This window comes from Grampus griseus (genome assembly GCF_964374135.1).
Source record: "Grampus griseus genome assembly, chromosome: 1".
Lineage (NCBI taxonomy): Eukaryota > Metazoa > Chordata > Mammalia > Artiodactyla > Delphinidae > Grampus > Grampus griseus.
The window spans coordinates 179,286,786-179,299,480 of record NC_139017.1 but is presented as its reverse complement, the minus strand read 5'-3'; the positions used below and the strand labels follow the sequence as shown (position 1 = coordinate 179,299,480).

The window sequence follows — 12,695 nt, the reverse complement described above, 5'->3', positions numbered from 1 at the left end:
ACGTTAAAACTTCACTAAGATCTATCTCACATCAATCAGAATGTAACAACCTATTTGCAGAGGAGGCCAAAAGATCTCAGGCTAACAGAGAGGAGGTGGTGCTGTCTATCAACACCACTGAAGCCTTTTATCCTATAATCCCACTGCCAGCAATCTGCCCTAAAACACACCTCCATACACAGAAAACACGAGAAACACAAGGTTACTCATTGCTGCATTACCTGAAATAGCAGAACGCTGGAAAGACCCAAACCTCCATCAGTAGGATGATGGTTAAATAAACCACAGAACATGCACCCAATGTAGGACGATGTAGCTGTAAAAACAATGCAGACGGTTTCCACATGGAGTGGAACTCGGGATGGAAAGTTAACTGAAAATAGCACAGTGAAAACGTGTATTTGGTATGCCACCTACTGAATAAGAAAAAACAAAAAATAAAAACGTAAATATTTGCTTAAGCCGGAAGCTAGAAACCTGGTCACCCCCAGGCCGGTGAGCAGGTGGGGGCTGTCTAGAGGGGCGAGGGTCGAAGGGAGCCTTGAGCGCTCATTCAGCTACGGTTTTATGTTTGGGGCTACGTAAATATTCCAATCAGAAAGGAAAGAAGGCAAAGATGAAACTGAAAACAAACTGAAACCAACAAACTCGACTGAACATCAAATAGGCAACATACCATAGAGAAAAGAATGAACACAAGGGCTTTGGGCCACACTCACTCACGCTACATCCTCGGTGGGACACAACCCAAGACCAGAAGAACACAAAGAAACCTGAACTTTTGTCAGCCATGTATCGTTAGTATTCAAACCAGCGGTATAAGTTTGAAAATACATTGTGTAAATTATAAGGGAAAGTAAATAAGTAAATATATTATCGGGAAAGACGATTTTCGGTTTAAGAGGAAAGAGATACAGATAAAATATTTTAGGGAAAAACCTCTAAATTTAAGTTAGAAGTATCAAGGTGAACTCATGTTTTAATATACATGCCCCAGCTCTGCCCAGGGAAAGGCCTAGAAGCAGTTGAGACCCCGATCAAAAGTGCCCGGATTGATAGGCTTCCCTGGTGGCGCAGCGGTTGAGAGGCTGCCTGCCGATGCAGGGGACACGGGTTCGTGCCCTGGTCCAGGAAGGTCCCACATGCCGCGGAGCGGCTGGGCCCGTGAGCCATGGCCACTAAGCCTGCGCGTCCGGAGCCTGTGCTCCGCAACGGGAGAGGCCAGAACAGTGAGAGGCCTGCGTACCACAAAAAAAAAAAAAAAAAAAAAAGTGCCCGGATCGTGATCTTTAGAAAGCACTCCCGGTGCGGGGCCAGGCTCCCGGGAGAAACGGGTGACTGGATCTGAGGCAGAAAAAGCACAAGGCGAGGCTGGACACCTTTGCTCCAGAAAGGGAGGAACTGCCCAAAGTCCAACCAGAGCGTGTCAACAGACTCAGGCCAACCCGAAGGGCTACAGCTGGCCAAAGACGAAACAAAGAGCTAGGATACACAAAACCTGAACTGTCACTATTAGAGTAACTATTACAGTAAGTTCTTACTCTGAAAATTAGAAATTAAAAGGAAAGTATTTAACATGTGTTCTGCCTTTTTTGGAGAACATATATGTAGTTCACTCCTGGTAGATGAGAGAAAGTCTCTTTCTATAGAAGAATGCCAGCTCATAAAGCGAGACCAAATGATAGCATTAGAAGAAATACCATCTTGAAAGCTCCATTTAAATAGCTGATCCAGGCAAAGTACAGCCACGGATGTTAGGACAGTAGGTGAAGGGCTGTAGGGGTCAGATATTCACACGAAGCCCAAGAACAGCCCCAAGAAGTCTTCCAAGTGCAAAGGGGGCAGCGCCTACCTCTTCCCACTGGAGACACCTGGGCGGGTGCCCCTACCAAGTGCTCACACTGACACCCGCACGGTGACACGGCCTGACCTCGGCGCCTCCGATGGGATGCACGGGCAGCACGCGGCCTCAACGATGAAGAGTTCGCACCAAATCCAGGATGGGACGGAGCCCTCAGCCCTTCCCCCAGTGGACGAGAACTACTGAAGACGAACGAGGTAGACAACCAGGTGAGGAAACAATCAGACACACGGAATGTGGGACATTCTGCAACTCGCTCAGTCTCTTCAAACAGGCACCAACACTGGACAAAGAATGCAGGGGACAAGTCTCAATGAAAAGAGACTGAACACATGATTACAGGTAATACATGGGCCTGGACTGGATGTCAGAGCAAAACACAGCTATAATGGACATATGAGGGGAAATGGGAAAACTTGACAATGAAATTCTTATAATCTAAAGTATGATAACAGAATTGTGTGTATAGAAAAGGACGTCCTTATTTTTTTATAAATTTATTTATTTATTTACATTTTATTTTTGGCCGCGTTGGGTCCTTGTTACCGCGCACAGGCTTTTCTCTAGTTGCGGAGAGCAGGGGCTACTCCTTGTTGCGGTGCGCGGGCTTCTCATCGCGGTGGCTTGTCTTGTTGCAGAGCACGGGCTCTAGGTGCACAGGCTTCAGTAGTTGTGGCACGCGGGCTCAGTAGCTGTGGCTTGCGGGCTCTAGAGCGCAGGCTCAGTAGTTGTGGCGCACGGGCTTAGTTGCTCCGCAGCATGTGGGATCTTCCCGGGCCAGGGCTCGGACCCATGTCCCCTGCATTGGAAGGCGGATTCTCAAACACTGCGCCACCAGGGAAGTCCCAGATGTCCTTATTTTTAAGTAATGTGTGCTGCTATATTTAGAGGTAAATTGTCACCACGCCTGCATTTTACATTCAAATGATTCTGAGGTGGGGGGAAAGATGAACAAAGAGATAAAGCAGGTATTCCCAAATGCACCAGCACAACTTCTGTAGCTGGGGACACGGAATTAGGGCACCTGGAGAAGGCACAGGAAAGACAAGATCCAGTAAGGAAGAGGCGATCAAGGCTGTACTACAGGGTCCAGACCTAGACGCTGGTCTGGTGGGAGATGCCCCCTTGGCTGAGATAACTCAGGGGCGGGAAGATGGACGAGAGTTCTTTAGGACAGTGGCTGCTCTTGGCTGACCCAGACTCCAGCTCTCACACTAGGGAAGACCCCACTAGACAAAAACACCATGAGACGCCTGTCAGAAAAACAACATGTTAGAAAAAAACAGGCAAGAATGCAAGGGAAATAACAAGGAAAGGCGGCCCCGTGCATGTGGTATGGAAGGACGGGGACCAACACAAGCAGATGAAACGGCCACAAACTTGGGGGAACCTTCCTGAAAGGAGCGGGGGACAGTAGTAAGTGAGGAAAGTCCAGAGGCACATCCCACTCTTGAAGAAAAAGAGGAAACAGAAGAAATTCTACTCACAATGTAGAACAGTGACTAGAGTGGCAGAGGCAGCCAGCAGGCCTACGGGCCGCAGGTTCCAGAAGCTGCAGTTGCTCCCGCTGGACCAGAGGTGGCAGCCGTTTGGCATGAGCCTGCTGAGGGCTGCCCACAAGGGCGTGTGGGAGCCACATCATGGACTCTGGGCACCAGGACGCAGACCTGGAGGGGAAGCGGCGACCCTCCACGAGAACTGGTGGCCAGGGCTGCCAAGACTGTAAACGTCCAGACTTTGCCAGAAGACAACAACGTCTCAAATGCCACTTTCCATAAGTGGGTCCATCCATCAGAAAAGAGCGATTGTGTGGCAGAGCTGAGACCAGGGCTTTTTCTCTCTGGCCTCATGCCCCCCTGAGTCTCTGCTATCATCTTTGGCAAAACCAAACTTTGGATTCTGGGAATAACGTTCTGCTTAAAATAATGAGAAATGACTCACTTCGTAAGCTTGGTGGGTGTGGAGCCAATGCTTTTAAAATCTTTTATGTCCTATTAACTCTCTGCATTCTTTATGAAGGTCACAAACCTCAGTCCCTACCTCACAGGATACACAAAATCAATTCCAGATGAATTCTAGATCTGAATATAAAAAGGGAAAAAAGGCTTCTAGAAGGTAACATAGGAGGATATCTTCAAGACTTTGTGGAGACAAACTCATTTTGGGTGTAGCTTAGGAAATCTGCCCATTGAGGAGAAGACTGATAAATTGGACGTAATTTTCATGGAAAACTACTGTTAACCAAAAGATACCATTAACACAAAGACAAGGCACAGAGCGGGAGGAGATGTTTGTAACATCTGAAGAAAGACTGGGATCAGGATATATACATAACACCTACGAACACCGAGAAACAGACAACACAAGAAAAAATGGGCAAAGCAGTTCAAAAGAGGCTCTGCCGAAGGCGACAGCGTGTGGAAGGTCATCGGTCAGCCAGGAGATGCCGGCACATGCCCACCAGGAGGTCACGTGAAAGAAACCAACAAAGCCACACACATTACACAACCAGCAAGGACACAGGCAGCTCAGACTTGCCGTCTACTCCAGTGGGTGTGTCAGCTGGCACAGCACTGGAGAGGGAATGCACCAAAGCTAGGCCTGTGCTGCCCCGGGACCCAGCAGCTTCAGTCCCAGGCACAGACCAACGCAGATGCACACACACACACGTGCACCAAAAGAACGATCGTATATTCTTAAAAAAGCAAGAGAGTGGAGCAAAGGGAACCCTCGTCCACTGTTGCTGGGAATGTTAAGTGGTACAGCCACTATGAAAGCCTCCTCCAAACCTTTTTTGGAGGTTCCTCAAAAAACGTAAAAATAGAGTTACCACATGATCCAGCAATCCCACTCCTGGGTATTTAACCAAAGAAAACAAAAATACTAACTAGAAAAGAAATCTGCACCCTGCCCCCGCCATGTTCATTGCAGCATTATTTATAATAGCCAAGATGTGGAAGCTGCCTAAGTGTCTACCTACGGACGAACAGATAAAGAAAATGCAGTATATATATATATATATACAAAATATTACTCAGCCGTTAAAAAGAAGGGAATCTTGACATCTGTGACGACGTGGATGGATTAGAGAAAGACAAATACCATATGATTTCACTCATACCTGAAATCTTTTTAAAAACAATCAGGCTCGTTAAATACAGAAAGCAGACTGGTAGTTGCAAGAGGTGGGGCGGGGGGGTGGGCAAAATGGGTGAAGGGGGCCAAAAGGTACAAACATCCAGTTATAAAATAAGTAAGTCACGGGGATGTGATGCACAGCACGGTGATGACAGTTAATAACACCGTGTTGCGTATTTGAAAGGTGCTAAGAGAGTAGATCGTAAAAGTTCTCGTCACAAGAAAAACAGAATTTTATAATTATGTTCAATGATGGATGCCACCTAGACTCGTTGGGCTGATCATTTCACAATGTTTTAAATATGTTCATAGCAGCATTATTCAAAAGAGCCAAAACCTGGAAATCATTCAAAGGCCTGTGAACAGCAGAATGGGTAAACATTGTGGAATATTCGGACAACGGGTTTCTATACAGCCAAGATCACGGACAAACTACTGCTACATACAGCAACATGGAGGAATCTCCCAGACATGAGGTTGAGCGAAAGAAGTTAGATTCAAAATGGTATGGATAATATGACCCGTTTAAGTTCAGAAAACAGGTAAAACTGGGCTTCCCTGGTGGCGCAGTGTTTGAGAGTCCGCCTGCCGATGCAGGTGACGCGGGTTCGTGCCCCGGTCCGGGAAGATCCCACATGCCGCGGAGCGGCTGGGCCCGTGAGCCATGGCCGCTGAGCCTGTGCTCCGCAACGGGAGAGGCCACAACAGTGAGAGACCCGCATACCGCAAAAAAAAAAAAAAACAAGTAAAACTGATGCAGAGTGATAGAATTCAGAAGAGCCGTTACCCTTGGGGGAGGTCAACAACTGGGGTGGGGGGTTGCTGTGTAATGCTCTACAGCCCCATCCGAATTGGGTGGTAGATACACAGATGTGTTCACTTTGTAAAAATTACACCTTTTACAAAAATTAACTCAAAATGTTAATTTTTGTAATGTAAAATGCAAAACTATCAAACTCCTAGAAGATAACATAGGAAAAAACCTAGGTGACCTTTCAGATTTGGTGATGACTTTTTAGCTACAACACCAAAAGCACGATTCATAAAAGAAATAACTGATAAGCTGGATGTCATTAAAATTTAAAACCTCTGCTCTGAGAAAGACACCATTAGGAGAATGAAAACGATAAGCCACAAGCTGGGAGAAAATAGTTGCAAAACACATATATGATAAAGGATTTGTATCCAAAATATACAAAGAACTCTTAAAACACAACAAATATGAAAACAATATTAAATCCAATTTAAATTAAATCCAATTTAAATTAAATCCAATTTAAAAATGCGCTGAAGATCCGAACAGACGTCTCACCAAAGAAGACATGCAGATGACAAGTAAGCAGATGGAAAGACACCTACATCGTCTGTCATTAGGGAACTGTACATTAAAACAATGAGCTGCCACTACACATGTACTTGGATGGCCCAAATCCAGGACACTGACAGCATCAAATGTTGCAAGAATGTGGAGCAGCAGGAACTCTCATTCACTGCTGGTGGGAATGCAAAATGGTGCAGCCACTTTGGAAGACAGTTGGGCAGTTTCTCTCAAAACTTAACATACCTTTACTATACGATCCAGCAACTGGGCTCCTAGGTATTTACCCAAATTAGTTGAAAATGTATGTCCACACAAAATCCCGAACGACAAACTGGAAGCAACCAAGATGCCCTTTGGCAGGTGAATGGATAAATAAACTGAGGTACGTCCAGAGTATCATTCGGTGCCAAAAATAAACGTGCCATCAAGCCACGAAAAGCCATGGAGGAACCTTAAATGCATATTACTAAGCAAAAGAAGCCATCTGAAAAGCATACCCTATATAATTTCAACTATATGACATCTTGGCAAAGGCAAAACTATGGAGACAGTAAAAAGATCAGTAGCTGGCAGGGTGCAGCATAGGGGATTTTAGGGCAGTGAAATTACTCTGGGTGACACTGTAACAGTGGATATATGATGTTACACGTTTGTCAAGATCCATATAATGTACAACGTGGGGAGAGTAAACCTTAAGGTAAACTCTGAGCTTCAGTTAATAACACGGTACCAATATTGGCTCATCGTGAACGTAAGAAGTTGCTAACAGAGGAGACGGGGCGGGGTGGGAGTATACGGGGCTCTGGGCTAACGGCTCAGTTTCTCTGTAAATCTAGAACTGCTCTAACAAATAAGGTCTAACCATCCTTAAAAATTCACGGGGCTTCCCTGGGGGTGCAGTGGTTGAGAATCCGCCTGCCAATGCAGGGGACACGGGTTCGAGCCCTGGTCCGGGAAGATCCCACATGCTGCAGAGCAACTAAGCCCGTGCACCACAACTACTGAGCCTGCGCACCACAACTACTGAGCTCGTGCTCTAGAGCCTGTGTGCCACATCTACTGAGCCCGTGAGCCACAACTACTGAGCCTATGAGCCACAACTACTTACCCTGGGTGCCACAACTACTGAGCCCGTGTGCCACAACTACTAAGCCCACGAGCCACAACTACTGAGCCCATGTGCCACAACTACTGAGGCCACACTCTAGAGCCCGTGAGCCACAACTACTGAGCCCACAAGCCACAACTATTGAGCCTGTGCACCACAACTACTGAGCCCATGCTCTAGAGCCCATGCGCCACATCTACTGAGCCCGCGAGCCACAACTACTGAGCCCACGTGCCACAACTACTGAAGCCCACGCACCTAGAGCCCGTGCTCCACAACAGGAGAAGCCACCGTAATGAGAAGTCCGTGCACCACAACAAAGAGTAGCCCCCGCTCACCGCAACTAAAAAGAAAGCCCACGCGCAGCAGCGAAGACCCAGCACAGCCATAAATAAATAAATAAATAAATACATTTACTAAAAAAAAAAAAAATTCATGGAATGGTGCACTTTGTTGTATGCATGTTATATTTCAACAACAAAAGAAAACGTCTTAAGTGAGGCCCATGAAAGACTCGGTGCTGAGCCAGCTCAGCCTTCTGAGGTCTTGAGGAACCCGGTCCATCCGGAGAGAACCCCCAAGTCTGGGCTGCCAAAGGAAGCCCAGATCTGCTCAGTCAGAGGCATCTTTGGCCAAGGCTCAGCTGTGTAAGAAATTGCAAAGCCTTTGTGGACTCTGAATTTTAATTCGCCATGACAAGAAAATTCGATTCTGGATTTTAATTTCTTTGGACTTCCACTTGCAGGGAAATTTAATTTTTGGACTAATTTCTCTCTGGGCAATTCATAGTGGAAAGGGGCTTACAGTCAAAGCAGGAGCGTCTCTAAGTGGTTGGCCTTTTTTATTGAATTATCTTAACACTATCATTTAACCTCATTGCAGAACCTCTGATGAGCTCCACTGGATCAAGTGACTGGATAGCATTTAGCACGGGAAACAGAATAGGGAATGAATGGTCAGCAATGCGTGCAGAGGGGCCCTGAAATGCAGGCATTATTCTGATCCATTTCAGAGCCTTCTGGGGACATAGGCTGAACTATCCACTGCTGGTCCTGGGGGGGACTGGCAAAGGAAAGGTGGTACGTTTGGGAGCAGTGGTCCCAGGAAGGCTCCACTGCTGGTCCTGGGGGGACTAGCAAAGGAAAGGTGGTGGGTTTGGGAGCAGTGGTCCCAGGAAGGCTGGGAAACACTCCCAGTGGTGACTGGTCTCCTCCCCAGTGGTGACTGGTCCCCTCCCCCAAGGAGGGCCACAGCCCCACTGGCCATAAACTCAACGGTTATGTGAGCTGGGAGAACAAAACGGAGGAAGGTTGCAGGAACACATCGTCCCCAGCCCCACCTCCGTGCAGAGGGACGGCCCGTGCCACCCTCTGCCCAGCACACTCTCCTCCCAGGGCAAGGGCAGCTCATCGACTGGTGGGTTTGGGGGAAGAAGCAGAGCCCAAGCTTCTCACCCCTTCCCCTTTCTTTTCAGATTTGTCCACAGGAAGAGAGGAGGCCGGGGTCCACAGGCAAGCGGGGGGCGCAGGTTCAAGGTTGACGGCGGCTGCCCAGCCCGACCTCTGCCTGCCGCTCACCTGATGGGGGCTCGGCTAGCACCACGGGCTCTCGGGCTAACCCCATTCCCACAACGGCTCCGACTCTCCGCACTGATTCTGACCCTGGACGAGGGAACGGAGCATCACCTGCTGCACCCAGGACTTCTCGCACCCAACGATCTGGCTGACCCTTTCCACTATTTCTTCGTTTTCTAAGCATTTATGCTCATTTTCTAATTACTTTCCTTCTACTTTATTGGGTTTGCTCTGGTTTTTCTTCACCAAACTTCTTGAGCTGAACAATGAGATCAGCATGTTAAAAGATACTTTCTTCTTTACCAACAGTAGAAGCATCTGAAGCTGCAAATGTCCCTGTAATTACCATTTTACTTATTAGCTTTATTTTAAGTTACTTTTTATTGGAGTATAGTTGCTTTACAACGTTGAGTTAGTTTCTACTGTACAGCAAAGTGAATCAGCTATACGTATACATATATCCCCTCTTTTTCGGATTTCCTTCCCATTTAGGTCACCATAGAGCATTGAGCAGAGTTTCCTGCGCTATACATTATGTTCTCATTAGTTATCTATTTTATACATAGTATCAATAATGTATACATGTCAATCCCGATCTCCCAGTTCAACCCACCCACCCCCTTCCCCCTTGGTATCCATACTTTTTTTTTTTTTTGCGGTATGCGGGCATCTCACTGTTGTGGCCTCTCCCGTTGCGGAGCACAGGCTCTGGACGCGCAGCCTCCGAGCGTGCAGGCTCAGTGGCCTTGGCTCACGGGCCCAGCCGCTCCGCGGCATGTGGGATCCTCCCGGACCGGGGCATGAACCCATGTCCCCTGCATCGGCAGGCGAACTCTCAACCACTGCGCCACCAGGGAAGCCCTAAAGGATAATTTTTTTTTTTTTTTTTTGCGGTACACGGGCCTCTCACTGTTGTGGCCTCTCCCGTTGCGGAGCACAGGCTCCGGACGCGCAGGCTCAGCGGCCATGGCTCACGGGCCCAGCCGCTCCGCGGCATGTGGGATCTTCCCGGACCGGGGCATGAACCCGTGTCCCCTGCATCGGCAGGCAGCCTCTCAACCACTGCGTCACCAGGGAAGCCCGGTATCCATACGTTTGTTCTGTATGTCTGTGTCTCTATTTCTGCTTTGCAAATCAGATCATCTGTACCATTTTTCTAGAGTCCACACATATGTGTTGATATACGATATTTGTTTTTCTCTTTCTAACTTACTTCACCCTGTATGACAGTCTCTAGGCCCATCCACGTCTCTACAAATGACCCAATTTCGTTCCTTTTTATGGCTGAGTCCACTTTACTTATTAGTTTTGATATGCAATATTATTTTGTCATTCAGTTTTAAGCAGCCATTTCTACATTGATTTCTTCATTTACCTAGGGAAAAATTAGAAATATGTTTTAAAATTCAAAAAGAGCCAGCAGTTTGGAGCCTTCCAGGGGGAGGGCAGTGAATGATTTCTGACCTTGAGGTATTATGGTCAAAGAATGCTATAAAATTAGATTAGATATAGGGTCTCTTGGTATATGGCAATACCTGCTTGGTGGCCTAAGATATATATGAATATATATACACACATATATGAATAATAATATATATACACACATATATGAATAATAATATATATACACACATATATGAATAATCAGTTTTTATAAGTTTCAGAGGATACTTGAAAATGACACATATTCTCTAAACTGGTTGCACAGGTTCTACAAGATCATCTCTTTAAACTGTATTTTATAATATTCTCATTAATTCTTTTTCTGCTTGATCAATCAATTTACTGACAGAAGTGTGTCAAAACCTCCTATGATTGTAGGTTTGTCAGTTTCTCCTTATAAAGTCCATCAATTTGTCCTTTATCTTTGGCAGCTGTGGTTGTTAGAAGTTCACGGATTCAGAATCATTTTTTCCTAGTGAATTATTCCCTTAATTATTATTTAATAGGCTTCTTGATCCCCAGCAATGCCTTTGCCTTTTGTCACTTTTGTCTGATGTTAATGTTGTTAAACTAATTTCATTTAATATTTTAACACGTCTTTTTCCACCTGTTAAGTTCTACTCAAGAGGCAGCAGTGGTTCAGACCCCAGGTATGTCCCTTATGAGCCGTGCGACTGGCCAAAGACAGGACAACTGGCCACCAAAAACAACAACATATTTGGTATGTTCAGTCCACTGCAGTTTAAATCCATCAGTTGATAATGATATCAGAAAAAAAAGCCATTGGCCCCACCCTTGAAGGATGCTGGGAACTGTCTCACTATTTTAAAAATTAGCAAACAAAAGAGAAGAAAATCAAGCATTATTCTGCCTTCTCTATATGAATCGCACCTCAAGGCAACCAAAGAATTGGTGAGGAGAAGTTTCGTTTTAAGGAAGCATTCCAGCTGATACACGAAGAAGTGTTCTAGGAGTAAAACATCACCACTGTGTAGCCTTGAGTGAAGCGATCACTCCATAAGCAGCAGTCTGGATGGTCACTGATGGGGCATAAGAAGCAACCCAGGCCTCGTGCTGCTGCAGAGATGGGGACACACCACCAGCAATACAGACGCCTTGCCCCAAGCCAAAAGCATGCATCTGCTCACACATCTAGATCTAACTCCAATTTACAGGCAAAACAGGCGATAGAGGAACACCGCAGATGTCACCATTGGGCCGCAAAACCGAAGTGCAGACACTGGGAGGCTCTAGGGCACCAGCAACGTGGCGACTTCAACAAATAAATTAAAGCGAAAAAACAGAGACAGGGTGGTGATGACAGCTGTAGGTAGAAAGAGACTGGAGAGTCACACCATCCCAACGCACAGACCTTACTGAGATCCCGATTTGAACAAACTATTAAAAAACTTTATGAAGTTACTGGGGAAATGTTAACATTGGCTAGGTATTAAGTTATAATATTAAGTCAGCATTAATTTTAGATGGGGTAATATTATTGAGTTTATGTATTTTTAAAAAGACCCTACTTTTTTAGATCTACATAAGGAAATATCTATAGATGAAATCATATAACATCTGGAATTTGCATCGAACAGCCCTGGTTCGGGGAGGGACCTAGACAGGGATGTCACCGATAACTGTCAGAGGTAAGTGGCAGGGGCACTGATTTACTGCGCTGTTCTCTCAAACTGTGAACGTGTTTGAAGTTTTTCACTGTTCAACATTTTCTATATAAGAAAATTCGCAGACAAAGCTTGGCCCTGGATTTCGCATTTGCCGGGGGCCCAGCGCTCACCCGCATCAAAGGAGCCGTCCTTGTGAATCAGGACGAGGAGGTGGGGCAGGGAGGCCGAGCTGCTCTTCCCGGCCTCGTCCAGCTCAACCAGCTGCAGCCGCGGCGTTGTCTCGGGGGGGAAGCGGTAGAACTGGAAGGTGAAATACACAGTCTGTGGCCACGGCGCTGCCTGGTCGTCCTGGGACACCCTGGATCCAACGACAGCTCCGAGTTAATGAAGGGTCCGGGCGGAGAACTCGGGCTTTTGTCACACACTCGCAGGGAGACAGCAGGTGAGAGGCCGCCTCCTTCATCCACACCAGCAGCCCTACTGTGACCTCGGGGAGCCCGCCGGGCATCCCCCCACTTCAGGCATGGCTGGAGAGCCCAGATCTCGGGGCTACACCAGTACCCAAGGACAGGGCAACACTCTGTCCACGCTGTAACTAAGGACCACAGGAGATCGGTCAAAG

General features: G+C 46.8%; 1 protein-coding gene across 1 annotated transcript in view; it reads right to left on the bottom strand.

The window, feature by feature from the left end:
* The window catches only part of NPHP4 (nephrocystin 4), a 134,831-nt gene that overhangs the window by 27,277 nt on the left and 94,859 nt on the right, over positions 1 to 12,695 (bottom strand). Inside the window, exon 17 of the mRNA XM_082656753.1 lies at positions 12,244 to 12,431. Within this exon, the coding sequence (XP_082512879.1) occupies positions 12,244 to 12,431 (188 nt within the window). The remainder of the gene's footprint in view (positions 1 to 12,243; positions 12,432 to 12,695) is intronic.